This window comes from Pelecanus crispus, chromosome W (genome assembly GCF_030463565.1).
Source record: "Pelecanus crispus isolate bPelCri1 chromosome W, bPelCri1.pri, whole genome shotgun sequence".
Classification (NCBI taxonomy): Eukaryota; Metazoa; Chordata; class Aves; order Pelecaniformes; family Pelecanidae; genus Pelecanus; species Pelecanus crispus.
The window spans coordinates 2,248,064-2,272,056 of record NC_134675.1 but is presented as its reverse complement, the minus strand read 5'-3'; the positions used below and the strand labels follow the sequence as shown (position 1 = coordinate 2,272,056).

General features: G+C 43.5%; 1 protein-coding gene across 1 annotated transcript; it reads right to left on the bottom strand.

Moving 5' to 3' along the window:
* Positions 1-19,167, bottom strand: LOC142596541 (LHFPL tetraspan subfamily member 2 protein-like). Its single transcript, XM_075725697.1, is given in 3 exon segments — positions 1-257; positions 18,737-19,028; positions 19,030-19,167. Coding segments are annotated over 3 exon segments (687 nt in total).
* Positions 19,168-23,993: the final 4,826 nt, after the last annotated feature.

Genomic DNA, 23,993 nt, shown 5'->3' with positions numbered 1-23,993 from the left:
TTAAAGGAGGCAGATAAGGTTTTTTCCTTCTTCTATTTCTTCTTGCACTTTGTCACTGGATGTGGCTATTTCAGCTTGCGCTGAGAAAATTGCACAGATAAACGTCAGAATAGTGCAACCAATAGCTGTGTAGAAAGCCCAGCCCAAGGAGCAGTCTCCTAGTTTGTAAGCAGAAGCATAAGGTCCACAATAGCTTATTACTTTCTGGCATCCCCAACCTGCAGGGTAAAGTATCAAGCCTAAGATAAGGAAGAGGCCTAGAAATAAAAACAGAAAGAAAAGAGAGAAGTTTAACAAATGATCGGTTTAACACCAAACACAGCACATGTAGTAATGGTTATCATGGTGACTACTCACTCATAAGTACCAGGACTGGGAGAAGATGACTCTTCCCCACACATTATTGCTAGGTATACAGAGCTTGCAAAACATTTGAACATCTCTACCTACTGTTTATACTTGCACTTTTCAAATACTTAGGAATGTTTGCATCCACTTTTGAATTCATATTTAGCTAGCCCTCTTTCAGCTTAATTTAGTCATTCATCATAAACATTTTTGCCTTTTTCCTCTGGATTTTTCCCACCTTGATTTTCTTGCCTGGAAAAAATAAAATATCAAACTGCATCTGCTTATTTGGCCACAGTGGAACATCGTAGACAAATAATGCAGCCAGTTCAATAAGCTGCTTTCGCAATGAAGGGATTCTGGAGTCAGCCACAAACTAACGGATCTAAGTACCCACTGCCAGTGCATGGGTAACACTGGGATCCTCTAAACAGGTGATCAGCTGCTGCAGAAGGAAAACACATTTCTAGTGATGCATGAGCAAAAGCCTCAACTCCTGATCTTGCTAAACTACCTGAACACCCTGCTGTGCCTCAGCCTGGAAGTAAAAAGCTCAAACTAGATATTTTGCCCATCTGATTGTCTCTTGTACTGATAGTTTTCTCTCCTATGAGGACCAGTCTGTATCTAGGCAGTGAAGGGCTTCATTAAGAAAATGAAAAGTCACGTTAGAGTCCCTGTACACATGATGTGTCTTTGTACAAAGGTGAGAGATTTAATCAAAATGCCTGATATGCTAGTGGCTACAATGGTCTCATATGAGCCCTGTGTTATTGGGTTTGCGTGGCAAGGTTTTGGTAGCGGGGGGGCTACAGGGGTGGCTTCTGTGAGACAATGAGTTAAAACCAGATCTCCTTCATACAAGGTATGTAACTAAACATCAGGACAGCTCATAGGTATCAAAATTTGCTTTCTGTTTTCTTTAAAATTTTGGTTATAAGAGGAGGAATAATTATGCAAAATAGTTTTTGCTTAAACACAACCAGTTTATCCAGAAAATGCATACAGCCTTCCAGATCCCATAAACATTACAGATTTAGTTGTCCTGCACTGTAAAACCCTTTATTCAACCTGGCACCTTAAGGAAAATAACTGGTAAAGGTGTTATCATCTTCTAGAAGTGGGCTGAAAGTTGTGCTTTTCATGTATGGCGCTGGTTCCATAGAAATTCATAGAAATCCATAGATTTCAGCCAATCCCAAAAATTTCTACTAACAAAATAGAAAACAGTGGTCTTTTCTACCCTATACTAACAGATTACCAAGAACAGCTGTAAAGACTTGTTTGCATCTTCTTCAATTCAGTTAGACTAGCCCATTCTGCAGTATGTTAGGTTTTCTTAATTGTTTGCTTAAGGAAATTCAGCCAGATGCAAAAAAAACTTCCTCATTGAGAAAGAAAAACTGGGTCCTAGCTAGTAAGCAGTTAATATACACAAAGTGCAAAAAACCATCATCCAACTGTCTAAAATTAATGTCTATGAATGCCAGACAATTCACAAAAGAAAGTACTTCCTCCAGCATTTTGTAATGATGACACAACACCATGGGCATGAATGAACTAAATGTCATTATTTGTGGCAGCAAAATCCATTAGTGAGTGATATCCGTTCTCTGTGAAGGGATTTCATCACTGCTAACATTTAAGAACCAATGACAAATTTTATGCAGTGTTTCCTGGCTGATTGGCCAAACTACATTAAGTATAAAGTATTGCTTTATCTTGGACAGACCTGGATAAGCTGTGCTTTCATCCTGCTGAGCCCAGCAGCTGTTTCAGACTAAAAGCCAGCAGTTCCTTCTCCTCTATTCATCACTAGTTTCCTGTTCTGTGTAACCAGCATGACTACACGATGTATTTTTCTGACTGTACATTGGTATGGTCCAGTTGCCATTTTTCTCTAATGATCACAAGTTAGTTAAAAATCACCATCACAGAAGTAAGAAACCAAATCTGAAATGTCAATGTAGCTGCTGCCACCAAGGAAGTTTTTAAAGTTTACCCCCCCATCACTAACAAACCCAGAGAGCCTATGTTTAACTGCAAACCTGGCTTATGGCTGAGTCACAAGCAGGACTGAGAAGTTACATCCACCTCTTTTTACCAAAAACTGAACAACTCCTGAAAGCTACTGGTTCATGGTATGTATGCCCCAAGCTGAAAAGCCATTACCCAAAACTCAGCCCACCTAAAAGGTTGCAGCACTGTCAAGTGTATTCATCAGGACTTTACTGAATTAATTTTTTTTTTTTAAGAGTATAGAAAATTCCTGGAGAAATATAGACTGCAGCCCACAATTTGATAAACTACAGCTGTTTTCTCACAGGCAAAAAAAAAATTTTGGAGAAAAGTCTTAATTATGGGCTGTGAATATGGTCAGATTCTCACCTGTTGTTTTTTCCTTTAGATAGCTAACTTTGTGAATCCTATACTGTCCTAGCATAATAAAAGAAAAAAAAACCAGTAATGTTTTCACTACCGAATCTACCCTCTACTCCATTTCAGTGCAGACAGAAAGCTCAGGACATGCACCTCTTCTCACTATCACTAATACTTATCATCATTTTTCGTTTCATTAATACTTGGTTCCTACTTGCTAGGAAAAGTGAATAAAGATGGTTCAATTAAGCCACTTCAACATACTCACAACAGAAACGACACTCTTTGGTTTTCATGCTGACTCACAGCAAGTGGAGAGGCACAGACTCCTCTTCACATATTCAGCTCAAAGCTCCAGTACCCGGCACAATGGCTGAGCTGCGCAGGGTACAAACATCCCTTCCTGACTCTCCCTCCCTGCCCATAAAGGGGTGCTCGTATAAAAAGACCAAGAGGAGCTTTGCCTCATGCTTCCTAGTAACTACAAAAGAGATAGTCACAGGCTACAGAGCTCATTTCAGTGACTCCTGCAGCTTAAACAAAATACACACAAGATGCTTTACCACTCACTAACAGAGCAAACCTGCTAAAGCAGAAGCCAGCAATCCAAAGCACTTAACTGTCCAACTACCTGTAAACAGAGCAGCAGCTTCCGGACACCCAAAAAAAGAACCACCTCTGTGCTCCTGGGAACATGGATGCAGAGGGAAGGAAAAATGCCTGTGTGGAAAGAGCAAGGTAAGATATATATTCTATATAGCAGGGGTAGCAAGGGCAGGAGAGGTTATGATGCTGCTTGGAAAGGCAAGGTCTGCTTTTAAACAGGCAAAATGGTTAAATGTGATACAAGTAGCTTGGCAGTCTCTGTGCTCTTCCACCTTTGACCTAAGGAGCACCGCACAACCATTTTATGCAACACAAAAAAGCCAGAGGGCTATTTCTATGGCTAACACTGTAGCCTTGATCTACACCTAACACACATCCAAGCAGCTGCAGTTGAGCAAAAACCACTTACAGGCCAGTATGTGGCTAGATGGTCCACAAGGGGAAAAAGCATGTTAAGTCCTCAGCACTGATTTCTCATACCAGTGTCCACAGGGCAGAGCCTGGCCAGGTCCCTTACATCTCTGCTTCTCTGATAGAAGTTTATGCTCAATTGCCTATATCCCTGCCTTTCTGTAGCCACTGCTCAGTCCCTGGGGCTTGCCTGCCTGCAGCGCTCTCATTTTGGTTATTTATTTGCATTACCACAGAGCCTGGCAGCTCTGCTCACAGTTTCTGCCTCCAATAGCCGACAACCTACTTTTCAGACAAGACACACAGAGACAGAGTGCAAGGCAGAAGCAAGGTAACCCCAACCAGCACACTGGCAATAGTTTCATCACGTCCATACCCCAACAATTACCAAGTTATTCTTTTACAGCCTTTGCAACAAGACAAGAAAAATGTCTGTATTGGGTTTACGTGGCAAGGTTTTGGTAGTGGGGGGTGTCTACAGGGGTGGCTTCTGTGAGAAGCTGCTGGAAGCTTCCCCTATGTCCGATAGAGCCAATGCCAGCCGGCTCCAAGACGGACCTGCCGCTGGCCAAGGCCCAGCCCATCAGTGATGGTGGTAGCACCTCTGGGATAACATATTTAAGAAGGGGGGAAAAACTGCTGCGCAACAGCAGCCGGAAGAGAGGAGTGGGAATATGTGAGAGGAACAACTCTGTAGACACCAAGGTCAGTGAAGAAGGAGGGGGAGGAGGTGCTCCGGGCACTGGAGCAGAGATTCCCCTGCAGCCCGTGGTGAAGACCATGGTGAGGCAGCTGTGCCCCTGCAGAACATGGAAGTTAACGGTGGAGCAGATATCCATCTCCAGCCCGGGGAGGACCACATGCCGGAGCAGGTGGATGTGCCCGAAGGAGGCTGGTACCGTGTGGAAAGCCTGTGCTGGAGCAGGCTCCTGGCAGGACCTGTGGAGAGAGAGGAGCCCACGCTGGAGCAGGTTTGCTGGCAGGACTTGTGACCCCGTGGGGGACCCACGCTGGAGCAGTCTGCTCCTGAAGGACTGCAACCCATGGGCAGGACAAGTGAAAAGGACCCACGCTGGAGTAGTTTGGGAAGAACTGCAGCCCATGGGAAGGACTCATGCTGGAGAAGTTTGTAGAGGACTGTCTCCCGTGGGAGGGACCCCATGCTGGAGCAGGGGAAGAGTGAGGAGGAAGGAGCGGCAGAGACAACGTGTGATGAACTGACCGCAACCCCCATTCCCCCTCCCCCTGCGCCGCTCGGGGGTCAAGGAGGTAGAGGAATCGGGAGTGAAGTTGAGCCCAGGAAGAAGGGAGGGGTGGGGGGAAGGTGTTTTAAGATTTGGTTTTATTTCTCATTGCCCTACTCTGATTTTGATTGGCAATAAATTAAATTAATTTCCCCCGAGTCGAGTCTGTTTTGCCCATGACGGTAATTGGTGACTGATCTCCCTGTCCTTATCTCGACCCACGAGCCTTTTATCGTATTTTTCTCCCCCTGTCCAGCTGAGGAGGAGGAATGATAGAGTGGCTTGGTGGGCACCTAAGTATCTTGCTAATGAATGAAATCTGTCAGAGAGCATGGACTGGAGCTCACAAGGGGCTGGAAAGGGGAGCCAAGTGCCTTATCCTTGGCATTTATTTATACTCACGGTGCACAGGAACACAAGACCAGCTCCTAGCACAATCTACCAATTTGTATATAAAAGTTGCTTTCTGGATCAATTAACTATTACAACTCTCAGGTTTCTTGAATTTGACTCAGTTATTCTTACACTTGACTCATTCAAATATTACTTCTGTATTTAATCTGCATTGTGCTGCTTTCTAAGCCATTTAATGCTGTAAGTTAAGATTAAAGCACTTAAGCTTTTGTTAGTCATAGAAGTACAAAGCTCAGTTTTGTGTTGTATAATTTTATGTCTGCATAATCTGATGAAGCAACAATTATCTCCTGTCGATGGTTTGCCTTGAGACAGATCTGACAGGAGGACAGTAAATATTAATGATACAGATTTTTTTTTCTTAATAAATCAGTTCTTGCTCTTGTCCCGGTGTCTTTGAACAGAAGCCAATCTTCAAGAGAAAGAACAGAGAACAAAAATCTGGTGCTCTGTCTGAAGAAAAGTTTTCTGCAAGGAATCCTTCCAGTTCCTCATGCTAACGTACAGTAAATGAGAGTTTTAATTCATAATCTACCTGTGGATTAATTACTATTTACTATTACTATTTAATTACTATTTGTTCCACCTGCTTGGAGGAACAAATTCATTTTGAAAACATTACAGGCTGTTTTCCACTGTGCTCCTGTACAGGCTCGCAGAGCTCAGGCTTGTTCTGTTCTAGATTTAACCCCCTCTCTGAGCACAGCTGCACTGCTGGGGCATGCAGCTTCTGCTGTATGCATACTCTTGTTCCTACTTCTTAATTAGTTCTATCCCACTTCTTTAAATCACTATGATAATTTTTCATAATTACATTTTCCTTCTTGTTAGTTGTTGCCAGCTCTCAGTTACCTTTTCTCTTAGGATTCCTTAAAACAGAGGTCTGAAAGACTGCTACATAATGCCACCAGATGCCTAGGAATGACAACAGAAAACTATTTAAATGACTTTTTTTATCCAGAGACCTCATCTAAAACTCTTTGGTATAAGTCTGTCAGCAGAGAACATTTTCACATGTTTCACTGAAGGCAATTTGCCCACATAACATTTTATTATCAATCCCTAATTACCTGCTTTCAAAAAGAAATAGAAAATTTAGATGAGCTTTTGTGGAGTGATTGCTGGAGGTAACTTAGACACCAGACGTAGATTTACGATTACAAGAAAGGTACAGCATTGAAGAAGCTTTCTGGATGGAATGCAGCTGGATGCAAGGAATCTATCCCACAGAAGTTCCTAAGCCTGTAACCTTGGATGTTGCAACCCAGGGGAGCCTGGTGTGCTGATTCTGAGAGGAGCTGCCCAGGGGGTGGAGTGGTGTGGAGACATCACGGCCAAGCCCTGTGATAAGGGAACTCGAAGGGGCACCATGGTCCTGATAAGCTGCATAAGTGATACCCTGCGTCAGCAAACTATCATGATGTTGACAAAAATGCTGTCCTTTAGTAACTTTTACTCATTATAATGTCATTATAATACTAGAACACACTCCCATCTCAAAACCCACCCGCCTCCAAGGTAAGACCCCCCCCTCACTGAGCCTGCGCTCTGAATTTTTCTGAGCCTGTACCTTTAAAACGAAGCGAGAAAGTTTTACACCAATCATAACAAAAGTATGTATGACTAGAGTCCCTCAAGCTCCACCTAATGTGTAAAATACTATAAAATTGGCCTAAGGGAAAGGGGATGTTAGGGAAGACATCACCGTGTACTACTTTGACCTCTGGGATCAGTCGACGGGCTGAGCCTCTCTTCCCCCCCATCGGGACGCCTTTGGGTAAGAATCTAACACTTGGTTATACCAAGTGCCTCCGCGGGAAACTTAGAAACCTCTATAGAGTCACTTTATGTCTTTTGATACATCTGTGTTATTCTAACCTTTGGCAATCGTAGGTGCCTTGCAGTCAGTGAATTTATCGCCGGTAATCCAAAGAACCTGTGTGTCTGTTGCTTTAATAAATTGCTTTGATTCATTGGTCTAGCCGTGATAGTGGTCATTGAACGCGACCACACACTTTAAGTGTGGCCGTGATAGTTCATGCAGCACGACTAGACGAAAGGTGCCTGTGTTATTTGTGAATCCGGAATCGTGATAGTTCAGTGTGCTGAACGCGACCGGACTTATAACGATAAATTGGGTACCTTCCAAAGCCGAAAGGTGCCTGCGTTATTTGTGAATCCGGAATCGTGATAGTTCAGTGTGCTGAACGCGACCGGACTTATAACGATAAATTGGGTACCTTCCAAAGCCGAAAGGTGCCTGCGTTATTTGTGAATCCGGAATCGTGATAGTTCAGTGTGCTGAACGCGACCGGACTTATAACGATAAATTGGGTACCTTCCAAAGCCTCTCTTCGCGCAACAGCTTTAGATTTTATTTGGATTATTAGACTAAAATTATTAATTAGACTTCCTGATTACAACATAGACAACCTATTAAACATCAGCCCTTCTATATTCAAATGATGTAAAAGCAACTCCTTTCTCCTAAAACACCAAAGAAAAACAATGCAGCATACTGTGAAATAACAATATGAATATGGCAGAATGCACTGCTGTGCGACGATGTTTCTGAAGACAGTTCAGTAATGCTTTTTGTATAGGAGAATCCTTTTTGTACACCAAGAACTTTTTCCCTTCTAAGGGCCTGGAACTGCAGGAAGTGATTGCTCCTCGTTTTTATACACTGCAGTAGCGCTACTAGGCTAACATCATGGAAAACCAACAGACTGATCTATCGTTGTGGGTGTTTGTATGTCACATTATAGGCTGGTCAGTGCTGGGGTCAGATCTGAGTAAAAGCTTTTTCATTCATTCCTTGGAAATAACGCTAGAGACAGGGGTTAGGCAGATGTTTGTTTAGCTAAGTGAAGGCATGCTATTTAGTTTTGACAGTCTCCTGTGCAGCTGTTGTGCCATATTAAACAACAGTGTATACTAACAAAGCCAATTTCCATTGCAAAGCCTGAAACTATCTTCTCATTTCCTAGCAAAATAGCAAAAAACTTTTAAATGCTGCTGAAGAAACAAGAAATTAAGCAGCTGCGATCAATGAGGAGGCAATGCAACAGGCTCCCATGGAGCAGCACAACCAAGCAACAACATTTTAAGAGAGGAAGAGAAAAAAGGGTAAAGGCGGGGAGGGATTAGCCTTGCCCAACACCACGCAGGCAGCGCAGGCAGGTCACTTCCTCAGTGGCAGCTATCTTGATCATTCTCATCTTCTGCACAACCACAAGACATTAATTCTTCAGCCCAAGGGCATTGCACCAGCTAGGCAAAATAAACCTGCCTTTATTGCTGATATTTCCAAATGTGTCAATATGCTACCTGAATAATTTCATGCTTAAAATATTTGTACAAATTCACTATGCTAGCTTAACCCAAGGAGGCTTTCACATATGCAAACTTTCCCTGACAAATCCCTACCCAGCAGGAATACCACCAGGTCACCATTCATGTGCTTTTGACTGCTTCATCCACCGACAGATAACCAAAGCAATGGCCTCCTACTCAGCAGCTGCATAACAGATGCCTTCAGCCCTGTGAAATGATTCAGTAATCCCATTTTAATCAGATCAGAGCTAATGAGGCAGGCTCAGGCCAGCTGATGTGGTAATCACAACATTCCACAGTGGCTATAGGAAAAGGGGTGAGGGTAGTGCCAAGGTGCTGAAGGGAGCACTGGTTACGGTACCCACAGCGTGGTGCCCAAGATCTGCCTCCGCAGATGCTCTACATCCACCTGGATGACTGTAGGGCCCCACCGAACACAAGCAGCTGACCAGAGGCAAGGTCTTTGCACAAAAAGAAAGGGGAGACTGCAAGCCTGAGCACCTTGGAGATCACCTCTGGCCCGCTTGGAAATGCTGCAAAACAAACAGAAGAAAAATTCCTAACAATAAGAAGATCAATGCTCAAAAAAGCCTACTCAGACACCACACTCAATGCAGGTTCACACAAGCAGAGGGGATTTGAGATAAGTTGGAAGCATGGCTGTTGATGTTGGGAAGGGTTGCTCATGGGCAATGCACCAAGGCAAAGTCCATACCTCCATACCTGCAGTCACTGCAAAGGACTGCAGCCATATGCAGATTTTGATGTACCTGGGATACCCGAAGCTGAGGCAGGAAAATTAATTTTTTTAAATTATAACCAGATGATCTCTCAAAACCTGCACAGATTTTTTTTTTCCCTTTAAAATTGTCTTAGGGTCATATAAGGGGAAGCAGTTACCAGAAGAGGTTACCACTGCCTACCCCAAGCTGAGGAAGAGGATAAGATCCCTACTCTTTTCAACAGTAAATTAACTACACCATTTGCTCATGCATTTTTTCCCATTTATTAAGCCAAAGCTGCTCGTTCATAACCAAACCTATGTAAAAATAATACTTCTGATGGCATTACTGATGTTATGGTGTGGAAATAGGGACAGGAATACAGTGCAGGGGATCTGTGTGAGGAGGTAGAAGGGAAGGCTACTGATGGGAGACTCAGACTATTAAGTATATTTTGCTACCCACAGAAAAAGCCAAAAATAAGTCAGTTTATAAAGCCTTGATGTGGGTTGCTTTGGAAGAATGACAGCATATGGGGGATTTGTGATTTGTTTTTTTGATATTGATGTGATCTTACTGCTTGGACTTCTCTTTAACAAAGCATGAGCCTGCAGACTTCTGTTTTTAGGAGAGGGGAGGGCAAATTCCCCATTAGCTTTTAACAAATTTTATATATGTGGTGAGAGTCCCCATTAGTTGGGAGGGAAGGAAATGCGGAGACTCAAAGTAAGATCAGTCCCAAGCCCTGAAATGACACCAAAGCCCCTTTGCTGGCCATCAGCCACATGGAGTCATGTCACTGCACTTCATGGGGGCTCCCGTGCAGCAGACACTAGCCCTGCAATTAAGTCAAGATCAAGCACCATATAGGGGAAAAGCCAAATGCTTATGAGCTTTCAGCAACGCAGAGGTAACTGAAGACCTCTCTGCTTTCTGGGGCCACCGCTCAGGTGCAGCCGTGAGGGCTGGTAACCACCCATGTTTGGCCTCAAAAGCCAATGAAGCATCAAGTGGATTTAATCTAGGACAGCCCAATAACAGGCTTGAAACTGCTAAATGAGTAACTAAATTGTGGATGGTAAATTCAAGAGGTTCCTGAGTTAGGGAAGGAAATACCAGGCCATGTCAATTATTCCGTCCCTGAAAGAAGCAGAGGAGAAGACCCGGCATGTTTCACAACACTTGCCATAACCTTTTCTACTGCTGTCCGACTGGTGAGAATCAGTGCCTTCCAAACCATCATTTGCTTATGCTGAATCAGCAGAAAAGGAAAGAAACCCACCACCTTGCAACCACGGCTCTATAAAGGAGGCTGAAGCAACAACCTGCCTTGGCTTAAACAAAGGTAAAAAAGCTGCAGGCCATTTTTTTTTTTCATGGCATTACATTCCCTTGATACTGATCCTGCAGCACAAAGAAGACCTTGGGGCAGGCTGCAGAGGAGCTAAGGCTCAGCAAGAAGGAAAAGGCAAAGGGGGACACAGGAAGGGAAGAATTTTGGGTGGCTTGGCGGGCAGTACAGCAGCAGAGTGCAGGCTGCCTGTGTTGGGGAAGGAAGCACAGTTCAAACCCACCAATTGCCTTCACCACCATGCCAGGTGCACCGAAGAGAGGAGCTAAGCATCAGTTAGCCCCCCCATCTTGAAAAAGCCACTTTCATCTTTTTTCTTGTATTTGAGTGAAAACAAAGCCTTTGTTGAATTTAAATATTCTCCTAGTGTTTGTAACCTATATATAACAGCATCATCAGTCTTGGCTCTGAGGCCTGGAAGCAAAAATCAAACCAAAAGGGAGTCCCGCTACTCTCCCACTATCCCCCCCACACTCTCAGGGGGCAGCCAGCGCTCTCTTACCCTGCATTGCCAGGGCGGGGGGGATGTAAAGAAGTTCTCAGCATCTCACCTACACCAGTAGAGGTAAGGGACCTTGGCATGCCCATGTGCCACAGTAAAACATTTCTCAGTGGGTAGTACGAGAGTCTCACACGAAGCACTGTTTGATGGAAGAAATTTATGCTTGCTGAGAACATCAGCTGCCAAACTTGATCAGTGAAAACCTGAATTTTTGTCTATTTTTCTATTCTGTTTACAATCTGCTGGGTGTCTATAGGTTCCCATATGCCCATCTTGGTACCGCAGGAGATGAGCCGACCACCAAATCTAACCAAACACTGAAACCTTCACTTTATTTCTTTGAAGTTACTAATACTCTCCCTCAGGCTCAATGGCAATTTAGCACTTGAACTCATTTTCCTTCCCTAGCATATTCCAACACAGCAGTCCCCTTAGCTTGAACTTTCAGCAGCCAAGTGTGTATTAGATGTTGTGCTGGCATTTGGCCATATAGCTTACAGGAAGCATTATACCACAGAAAGCGGTTCAGACTGTCAGGATTTCCATCAGAAATTCCCTACCCCGCCCTTTTTCTTTCTTCCCACCCCAAGAACTCAGAATTCTGGCATCAGAAAAGAAAAACTCTAAGCTGCATCCAAGAGGAAATATACTATTTGAAAAATGCATGCTCTGTGTTTTAGAAAGACAAACAAGAAGCTTCCTTGCCTTTGAAGGCAAAACTGCTCTTGCTCTGCTCTCCTACTTCCTGGGCTCCCCAGCTGAGAAACAGCTTCTGTTGCCAGCTTGGCCCTTTCTCAGAAAAAATAATGCATCTTTACAGCATGCCACTGCCTACAACCAAATATCCTAAACTACTCTGCAACTATCATAACCTTTTGTGTCATGCTCCGAGTATCAGAGAGCTCTAGCAGCCTCGTTCCCCCTCTGCAGGAGCTTGCTCTCCTGCATTGTCCTGGTTTCAGCTGGGATAGAGTTAATTTTCTTCCTAGTAGCAGACACAGTGCTGTGGTTTGGATTTAATAGGAGAAGAATGTTGATAACACACTGATGGTTTAGTTGTGGCTAAGTACTGCTTATGCTAGTCGAGGACTTTTCAGCTTCCCATGCTCTGCCAGGGGCACAAGAAACTGGGAGGGGGCACAGCCAGGACAGTTGACCCAAACTGCCCCAAGGGCTATTCCATACCATATGGTGTCATGGGCAGTATAGAAACTGGGGGGGGTTGGCCGGGGGGCAGCGATTGCTGCTCGGGAACTGTCTGGGTATCGGTCGGCGGGTGGTGAGCAATTGCATTGTGCATCACTTGCTTTGGATATTATTATTATTATTATATTGTTATTATTATCATTACTATTTTACTTTATTTCAATTATTAAACTGTTCTTATCTCAACCCAGGAGTGTTTCTCACTCTTACTCCTCCGATTCTCTCCCCCATCCCATCGGGGTAGGGGGAGTGAGTGAGCGGCTGCGTGGTGCTTAGTTGCTGGCTGGGGCTAAACCACGACATGCATTTTCTCCCTACTCCAAAGAAAGTCCTGGCCAACTTCTCGCTTCCTCCTCAGCTTCCTCTGCAACTCCCAATGACCTCCTTACCTCCCAGCAGCCAGGAGTGCGCAGACGCACGGCCCCACACACCGCGAGTCCTCAGAAATTGCCCAGCCCCACTGCGCAGCCGGATCCTACTTTGTACTCCTCCACAAACAGCTCCAGATCTTCTTCCCCTTCAGATGGTTCCCATCACACTCTGCTCAGGTCATCTTGTAATCACCCAACCTCCCAAATGGAAATGATGACCAATAAGTATAACACACCAAACTATTTCTTAGTGCAAGAGATGTAAAACAAACCCTTCCAGCAGCAAAGATGGACTGTTACAGACACAGCTGGCTTCAAACTGGGTTTCATCTCTTCATATTAAAAAATTGTCAAGAAGTTTCCTTGCATTTGAGGGTAAAGCTGTACTCCTGTAACTGAAGTATTGCCCAGGTACTGCAGTAGTTTCTGATCAAGGAACCCCCCTCAAGGTACCACAGCAGGGAACAGGAGAAGGCATGAACAGTAATACAAAGGAAAAATAAGAAATCATGGAGAGGACAGAAGAATGAATCCAGGAGAGCTTGTGATGATACCTGAAAAGAGAAAGTACCACAGAAGAGACTTCACTGCTTGGGGCTGAGCAGGACAAGTGCCGGGGAAAAAAAAACAAGCCAGCCTCGCAGAGCAAAGCAGGGGTACAAGAGGAAATGCTGGGCAGGAATAAAGTAGGGTGAAATGTTAAGGAAACCTCAGTGCTGGAAGATGAGAGGAGAATACTAAAGTGGGACCCAACAAAGGTTTCTTGTGGGAAGAAGCTGAGTCATCTTCCCAGCAATGCTGGAGGAGAAACTGCTGGGGCGAGGGAGGGAATCCCAAACCTTCAGCGTTCGGCCCAAGCCAAAAGCAGCTGGGGGAACCTAACACTCCCAGCCCGCCTGCAGCGGCCTTTGAAGACAAAAGACTCTGCCTCGTCTGACTGAACATACATCCGTTAAAGGCGTAACTGCCAGTAGCTCAGTCTGCTAAGCCACACGACAGCAAAATGTAGCCATGCATTCACCTGACCAAACTGGAGACACCCCTTGGCACGTGGCCGGCATGCAGCTGGTCTCCCGACTGATGTAATGTGATTTTTACATACTTTTTTTTTTTTCATGCTTCTGTCAGAAACCCTTTTAGTCAAGCCCCGTTTGAACTAGGAGACTGTAGATTGTGAACAGAGAAAGTGGTGACAGGGGGGTGACCTGTGAGAGGCCTCCCAGATGAAGCCATCAACACTCTGGAAAGACTTCAGATAACAGGAGCTATTTTATCCCCTTTTTGGTAAACCTGCCTGGCAATACAGCCCTGCTCTGGCATGGAAAAGCAAGAATAAAGGAAACTGAGTTCCCAAAATGAGACACCAGCACCCTTTCCCTTCTGCTCTCTCAAAGCTTTCTCAGGCACAGGGTGGTGTAGTTCCCCACAAGGAAACTGTCATGGTATAACCCCAGCCAGCAACTAAGTATCACACCCTGCTCACTCACTCCCCCCTGGTGGGATGGGAGAGAGAATCAGAAGAGTAAGAGTGAGAAACACTCCTGGGTTGAGGTAAGAACAGTTTAATAATTGAAATAAAGTAAAATAGTAGTAGTAATAGTAACAATATAATAATAATAGTAATAATAATATACAAAGCAAGTGATGCACAATGCAATTGCTCACCACCCGCCGACTGATACCCAGACAGTTCCCGGGCAGCGATCGCTGCTCCCCGGCCAACCCCCCCCAGTTTATATACTGAGCATGACATCACATGGTATGGAATAGCCCTTGGGGCAGTTTGGATCAACTCTTCTGGCTGTGCTCCCTCCCAGTTTCTTGTGCACCTGGCAGAGCATGGGAAGCTGAAAAGTCCTTGACTGGCATAAGCAGTACTGAGCAACAACTAAAACATCAGTGTGTTATCAACATTCTTCTCATCTTAAATCCAAAACACAGCACTATGCCTGCTACTAGGAAGAAAATTAACTTTATCCCAGCCAAAACCAGGACAAAACACAGGGGCCTGCTCAAGTTTTGAGGTCGAGATAATATATCTGCTGGTAATTTAGCTTCTGCTTCCTGACATGCAGTCAGGATGTCGCTGGCAGGTCGTGGCTCACTTGCACATCAGTCAGCCACCGGCCACGCTTCCGGCTGTGGGGAAGGGGCTGTGTCTGCCCAGCCACAAAACCAGGGGCCAGCTCTGCCGAGCTGTGCCCTTAGAGGTTAAAAAAAAAAAGCACCAAGAGAAGTTGTTGATAGATGAACTTCAGAAAGGAAATTGTGTCAGAGACAGAAGGCTGAACCTGTTTTAGGCTCTGCCCTAAGCTCCCACCTACCCTCCTTTTGAGGCCAGGATATGTTTAGATTTATTACAGTGAAGTACCAAAGCCCAAATAAGGCTTGTAAACATATATGCAACTATCCTATATCCATACCAAAATATGTCAATAGGGGATCATCAATTATTTACTTCCTATAACTAGACAATTATTGTGAAAATTTACTTTGAATTGGTTCTTACCAGCTACCATATAATAACTTATTGCCTCTTCTAGCCTCTGCATTTCAAGTGATTCACAGACTGTAAAAATAGAATACTTTCCCCAAAAAGACATTCAAATGAAAGTCTGCCTGGCCTTCTTGCTGCTGGGTAATAATTATCTATTTAGTTACATGGCTCCATCCCTGCACTCTCTATTGCAGAAAAAAGATGCTTTTCCAGATGAAACAATCCTCAAACATTTCCAAAACCAGGGCCACTCCACTGATTACTATTTCTACAGCTCCAGAATGGAAGACCCTGCAGTCTGAAAAAAAGTGGTAGAAAGTCTTGCTCTATAACAAAGTAGCTACAGGAGTTTAAACAAGAGCCATATTTTCTTCCTTTATAGCTTTGTATTTCTGATTTTCTGCCACACACAAAAAAACCCCCCTCTGTGGACCAGATATGTGTATGGCTCCTTCCTGTTGACCTAAATGAGAGTTTGTATGTTTCTCCAAGGGCTGTAACAGAAGAGATATGGCTCTGTGTTCTGTAATTTCACCATAGGCATCATCCAGGTCACAACCAATGTTGCTAGACTGAAAAGATATATCCGGTATCTGGGTTTTTTTTTTATTATTATGAATTCCAGGATTAAATTAACTTGCTGTATGTTTTTAATTATATTAAATCTCCACAGCAAAGATATAGAGAATTTAAATGAGATTAAGTCTGCAAGATCCTGAGTTCCTGTAGATGACTCTACTGTGGGTGCATCTCATCTTTGAAAATGAGATGTTTGACATACTTGCAAATATTGGACTGATATAGGCTGATAAACAAAATGATTTTGTGAATTCTTCTCCTACGCTTATTAAACCCCATAATTGTTCACATTTGAAAGAATGATCTTATGCTTAAGACAATTAAGGCAGGGTTGTATCTTGTTCTCCAGTCAGGGCATTAGTCTAGCTATCATAATCCTTGTATGGATTAACCATGCCAACAACTGTCATTTCGAACAAATTGCTTAAGCATTTTCCAAAACTCAAGAACTGAGAAAGTTGAAATTAACAACTGTGATAAGTCATAAGGAAAATACTTTCAACTAAGTAAGCAGATGCTGTAATGCTATTAGCACAAAAGTAGCAGTGGACCCAATAAAATTAATCTCGAGAAAATGAGTCGCTAGCCACAAAATGACTGGCTGCAAATAATGGCAGGCGTACTTCTCATAGCAATGGTTTCAGTAATGTGACCTTTCAATTACCTAGTTTCATGCTGTGTCATTATTTATCTGAATTATAAGAAGGGAAGTGCTTCTATCCTCAGTACAGCTCAAAAAAGGACTGATCTATCCCCTAACATGTAAGAAATGCTTTGTCTACCATATTGTTCAAGTCTTGAGGCCACGAGTCCCTTTACAGGTACATATGGTTTTTGATAGGGATTGGACTAGATGACCTTTAAAGGTCCCTTCCAACCCAAACTGTTCTATGATTCTATGATAATAAAACATAAAACTGCCTTTGCACATATTTACTCACAAATATGTGGTCTCCAGAACAGTTTTCTAAGATACAAGAATCTACTTCCTGCTATTCTTGATGTTTGACTAGATATTTTGAGATGGTATTAGAGTTGTAAGGAAGGTTATTTTTTCAATAGACCCAAGTCTGACGTGCCAAACATCTACTTATGCTGCTATCCAATCTCTCCCATACAAATACACTTCCAACAGAAAAGTAGTAATATCATCTCTTGAAAATCAGGTTTCATGGATTATTTCTGAAGTACGGGGTAAGAAAGCAAGGAGATAAAACCTTCTCCTGGCTCTAATCTGCACTGCAGAGCTGCTTACTTGTCGCACTGGTGCTGGCAAATCCTGTAAACCAGGAGTGACTACAGCAAAACCTGTAATTTTTATCTAAAGGATAAATCAGATAAAGCAGATAATTAATCTGTTAATTGTATGCCATCATCTGAACATAAGCATCTTGAGCCAACTTAGGGATCTAATTCTGCCCCAGAAGCACAAACCTTACATTGTGGGTGATGCAAAATAAGCAGTATGCTTTTATACTGAAATTGCACAAAATAGAGGATGGTGAGAGTCACTGCGCTAGTGCTTTAGGAGCCAGCGCTGGCCGGTCCATGGCCCGTACCGCTGGCTCCGGAGGGCTGCAGCGGGCACCAAGTTCAGTTTTTGCCTATTTCCCCATGTGTGTTTAGAATAAGATTAATTTAGGCCTCAACTAAGCAAATTAAACCAACCAGCTTCATAAAGGTTTGAACACCTACCATTACACCTCCTGTCTAGGTATGGCCACCGCAGACGTGTTTGGCCGCCTCAGTAGAGATGAGGAGGGGGGAAGCCAGATTCTTATTTTGAGCAAACAAGTTAAAACTCCTAATTTTTATTGTAATGAAACCATTTTATGAATTGAAAACATCTGCTTAAGAGCATCACCAAGAGGGAAAGAGGAGGCGGTCCTGTTCATTCCTTCCCTCCTTGCAGGTCTCTGAGGGCTGCCAGAGGTAGGGCAGAAGACCACCCTCCTCCTCCAGACAACCACACTCACACAGCACAAAAGACAAAAACCCGCATACAGGACAGGTTCTCCCCATGGCTTTCTGGTGAGTAGAGAAAGCCAAATACTGCTCTAACTAGGGCTGTCCAGTGTTGGTTTACATAACAGTCAATCTCTGTAAAATCCATGGGTTTAAGCAGAAACACTAAATCTCTAGAACCAATTCATCTTTTCAGGCAAAGCACAGCTGAGACTTGGATGGTGAAGAGATAAGCTCACCAGGCTGTGTAATTGCAGCTGAACAATAAGCTGGCTAAAGGAAGGGTTTATTGTAAGGTATCGCTTGTCAAGCTCACAGCTTTGAAGGAGGCTGCTTAGTATGAAACCGTGGGTGTGCAACTCTGCAGGCTGTTCTTATTCCTGGGGTGGTATTTGCTCTCACCACAGTCATGAAGTGTCTGAGACACTGAGAGAACTGCCTTCAGTCCATGGAAAAATTACTAAAGTAATGAGAGATAGACTGCCTTAACAAGAGAACTTTGCTCTCTGCTGGTAACAAAAGAAGTTTTTGTTACTGAAAGAAATTCAGAGGGGAAAAAACTGAACAGCAAACAAAAGCAACACTGGTCAGTTCATTTTGTCACACACCAGGCTGCAATCCTGCTGCCAATGTCAATGTATTACATGCTGTGTAGCTATAAATTTCAGTTGTGTTTGAATAAACACCAGCATATAGAACTGCTTTGGGTCTGCCTAATGCAGTCAGGACAGGACAGAATCGCTATGTTTCTTCAGCTGAATGGCACAAAAATTAAAATCTTTAGTTCCTCTCAAAGTACACGTACCTGCAATCCCTTGTAGCAGCCCACAGACATTAAAAATGCTTTTCTTCATAATACTCTGCACACACATAGTAAAGACAGACACAAACACTATGGCGCAGAGAATCATGATTCCCAAGGCTAGGAAAATAGCGGTTGCCTGCCAGAACCCACTGGCAATCTCATTGAAGTTTTCGGCATAAGGACCACAAAGTGTGTCTTGTCTGGAAAGCTGCATGTGGGAGATTCTGGTGCAGCGCCTGTAGATGCCCAGCATCAGATGGTAAGGCTCCTGCAACCCCCCCCATTCTGTTGTCCATGTCCTTGGAGCTCAAAGGCTTCATTTTGCCAATCAGCCAGTCTGCACTCATGAAAGCAATGAGTTCTGTGAAAGCCACAACAATACTCAGGAGAGTCCATAGCATTGACCGACATGTTACAATGACATGACACATACTGATGTCCAGTGCTTGTGATCAGTGCAGCTGACAGTCTTAAAATCCAAGCACGAGGGGGAAAAAAAAAATAAGGAAAAAAAAAAAAAAAAAAGACCCTAAGAAAATCACTGTGGCTGCTCTGCTTGCTCTTTCAGCTCTCTCACAACGGCCAAGATTAAATTTCTCAGGAGAAAAAGTTAATGGCCCCAAGTTTTGCAAGCAGTACAGTAATTTGTTCTCTCCGTTTAGTTCCTCCTTTTTTCTTTCTGGGATACTGATCTCTGAAGTATGCTTTTCTTTCTTAACATTCATACTGGCACATGATGCCGCAGGCTGGTGGGGGAGGCTGCAAGGACTTCCCACTGTTTGACATCACACACCTACAAGAAAAAAAAAAAAGAAAAAACACATCAGCAGTGAGAAAAAAGTTTTCATTTCCATCCCCACAACGAGCCAAGATCTTGCGCAGATCCACATCAACATGCAAAAGCTCTAATGAGGGCCTGTCAAACAGAGCCTGCTGGAAACCTCCCAGGTTCATCCCAAGGGAGTGATTAATCTCCCTCTGCCTAGCAATACTTACAGTATCTGCTCTTCCCCAATCTATTGCGGGTGTTTGTCCAAGTGCTTTGCAAGCAAAGGGCTCAGTAACACCCAGCGGTCCCACCCACTCCTACTACCACACCCCCGTCATCTTCCTCTGATCAAAATTACCAAGGCTGCTGGCAGTTACCCAGCAAAATGTTCGTACATGTTTAAGCAGTTTCACAGGCATGCAGCTCAGCAGGCTTGCTGCCCTGCCTTCGGTACGGGGAGGCAGCAGGGCACACCTTCGGAAAGGAAGCCGGGCACAGCTCCATATGCCACAGGCACCTGGGCGCGAGGGGCAATGAAGGAACCACCTTCCAACCTGCGGTGCAAGGAACTTCTGCAACCTTCTGGGCTTCTCCTGACTGCAGCTGACCCAGCCCCAGCCTCGAGAGGAGGCAAACAGTATTACAGCCCACCCTGCAACATGGTGACATAGCTCATCCCTTTGAAGCTTGGGTTTTTCAGAACCAGTGCTTCCCTGGGTTCTGTATCCAGCTTTATGCCAGTGTTTCAGAAAAGTGATCTGCCTGCAGGTATGTCACACCTTGTCTCGAAATGATGCTGACACCAGCAGCCTCTGGGTGACCTATGCCACTGTAAATAGGAATCTGTGGAAAAACGTCCCGGTCACTGCCAAGCAGCCAAGAACCCCGGTGAGAGGGGTTGCCAGTCAGCTATGAGCTTCCTCACTCCCCTCAACCCCCCCCCCCCCCCTTCTACAGCCCTCTGCAAGCTGGGACTGCAGCAAAATATTCCCCAGGGCTTTCCCCAAGCCTTTATGCTGCCTTTGAACAGTAGCTGATGAAATTCCCAGAGTTACACTTATCTTAGTACAAGAGGCAATCAGAGATCGCTATACTTCTAACTCATATCCAAGTATTGGCCTTAAAATAACAAACAGGTCATCGCACACACCTCTGCACTTGAACTGAAACCATGTCACTTGGAAGCGGGGGGAGGGAAGCAGGAAATGCCCTCACATTCCCCCTTCAGTGATGAGAATGTAGCACTTCCAAGTTTTCCTCACAAAAAAAGATACCAACATTCAACTGGAGGCAAAAGAGTCAAGAACCAGATCTGGACCTCACCGCTGCACTGCTGCCAAACACAAAGGGGTCAGCAGATGCCAGAAAAACAGACATCACTGTTCATGTCTCATTTTGTTTGGTCATGGAGCTGGTATTTAATTTCTTAGGAGTTTTGAGCCCAGTGGTTGAATCCTAGTCCCACTGAATGCAAAACGAAAAACACACCCGCATCTTCAACACATTCAGAATTTCATCCATCAATTTCTACTCTCTCCTATACAAGTTGTAGTGAATCATCCACAAGATTTTATCCGTATTACTCTTCTTCCTCGTCTAGATCTGCAGACTCCTCTGGGACTGACAGATACACGGACTTAAGCTGCCATGCCAACAACTGAATTTTGTCTCCCTTAGTTCGATGTCACAGCATTGCCTTAAGAAAAGGCAAAACATATTAAGTTGTGCTTTTAGCCGTACAGAGACAATAGTTCAGCTCATTTTCCATTTTTTTGGAAAAAGCTGGGAAAAGCATGATGTTTTCAAGCAACCTGACATGCTGATGACTTGAATATACCCTCTGTAATAACAGAGAGCTGAAGTGTCAGTGAAGAAAAGACTGCACCATGGGGTTCTTTTCCATTTGAAATACAAGTGCAAGAATAAATCGTGGTGATGTTTTAAAACACAGTATCTCCAGAAAAGTCACTGCATAAGCAAAATAGCCTGGTCCAAAGATGATATGGAGGTAGTGTCAAATCTCAGAACTTCACTGGAATGTATACTTCCCCATTTTGCAACATAGTGAAACTTCACAGCACCTAAAAGTTAATAAATGTCACCAATAACTACAGTTCAATAGAACATATTTAGCTTTCCCACTTCACGCAGCTCCCATCCTTAGGTGTGACTGGACAAGTAAGCTGGTCCACTGCTGGCTCACCCTGCCTCACAGGGCAAGGCAGCCACCAAACCATGGAGGCAGGAGGGATGACACAGGAGAGACAATGTGGGATGAGCATTAGAGATTATTCATTTTCTGGGTGAGTGATAAATGTGAGTAAAACTCCTCCCACTTGGTCCCCTTGCAGGTGGTGCATTCTTCCAGGAGTTGCTGCTCAGAAGGAGAGGGCAGGCTCCTGCTGACTTCCACTCAGTCTTCAAAGTAGTGGACCAGACACCAAGCAGGTATCTCAGGAGATACCACCATGAACACCGCCCCACCTTGCTAAAGGTGCACCTCTGCATTTCTATCCCCACACACTTATACATGACTTGCAAGTGTAAGAAGAGGTATGTTCATCACATTCCCCAGTCACAAGAGAACAGGAACGAGGATTAATACTTAGGAAAGACAAGTTGTCCCAAAAGGTTAGGAGTAAGCTTTCTCTGCAGACCACAAGAAGCTCTGCTGGCACTGGTTTCTGTCAAGCATTGCATAATCACCATGGGAAGCACCTGGACCAAGAAGAGGGAAGGACATTTGGTTTACTTCAGTGTATCTTTGTTTTGTTTTCTAAATGCAACGCATTTCAGAGTCATCAAAACTCTTTGGAGTCAGATAACAAAACAGGAGAAGGCACTTTAAAGCTGAAGTGGTTGCACAGCTTCAGACAAAAAGCAGAGAATAAGCAAAGGATTCCCTTCCCCTCCATCCACCTTCATATTTTCATCAAATTATTGCCTACTAAAACAACACTCCAGAGCAGAGCTTTTTACTTGAAGAACAGAAAGCAAAGCTTTGATTAGTCATCACTTGTGAATTACAGAAAGAGAGCAAACATTTGCATATCTCATAATTATTTAACTGTTATAAACCTGCACATGCATATTAATGAGTGCATTATTGTGACAGGCTGTTGAAAACATGCCATACTCTGTTCATAGACAGATGCATTTCACTGGTAATAGAAGGAACGTAGACTTACAATGCATCATGTCTTGATCCTGTTGGCACAATGTAAGATGTGAAATATAACTAAAATATTTTGCAAAGTAGTTAAAACTCACTGAAGTATCCCGATCAATTCTCCATTTCCTTGTCTTTCATTTGAATTATGCTGTTTATTTCAGCCTTTTCCTACCAAAAGTGGAGCTTGTAGATGTGAAATCTTAAATTAAACTATCCCTCATGTGTCCAAATTCTATGTATGCCAACAGGTAAAAAATAAATAAAAAAACAAACAAAAAAATGCTGACAGTGACTGTTGTTGTCCTGAGGCAGTGCGAGATAGTTATTCCATCCCATCTTCTTCCTATCATGCTATGGAAAATGCTAGCTAATTACAAGTGAATTTGTTTCTAGAATACAACACTGTAAAAGAAATGAATATAAAACTTTTTTCCAACTTTAAAAAAAGCAGTTGAAATGTAGTATTCTCTTTCTGACCTCATTAAAAGCCATGGCAAAACTCTCATTGACTTTAACTGGGCCAATACATCACTGAAAAATTACCAGAAGAATGAGAGTTTTCAAATTTTCAGACCAACTGCAGGGGAGGTTTAAACACAGGATTCATTTCCCTCTTCCTTCATACAGACAAAACTTTGCTTAGTGTCCTCCCCAAGAGGAGATCAAGCTAACTTGGATTTCCAACATCTCTGAACTGCAAATTCTCAAGCAGGAGATTTGTTCCATTGCTTTGTATTTATTGACTTACAGAATTCCTTAAACCTACAGCCATTACATTGTGTTTTGAAAACTTACTCGAGATCTTTTGTAATTCCAAAATCTATTAAAACTTAAGAGGCAAAAAAAAGGTAATGTGTAGTATTTCTATTGTTGCCATCTCAAGAGAAAATTACACATCACATCAAAAATCATTACTAAGAGAGCAATCTTGGCTACAATTAGTGATAGCCTAACTGTTCAGGAATTTACCAACTGGGAGTGGAATCATGATTTTCCTTTCCTACTTTGATTACCCACTAGCTCACTGAAGTCTCAATCTTCAAGAGTCTCATCTGAATACCTACAATATTACATCTGTCAAGCGGACTCAAATATTCATTGTGTTGCGATTACTTCTTGCAACAACTCTTAACTACAGCTTCTAAAGGACTTTGGGGGAGGGGGGAGAAAGGGTGGTTAGGAGGAAAATGGGAAGTCAAAAGGAAAGTACTACTAATATTTGGTAGCAAATTCTTGCTATTTTTCTACTTTATTTTTACCTTAAAAGGAAGCTAGGCTTTGGCTATTTAAATACTGTGTGCATGAGCTAGAGCATC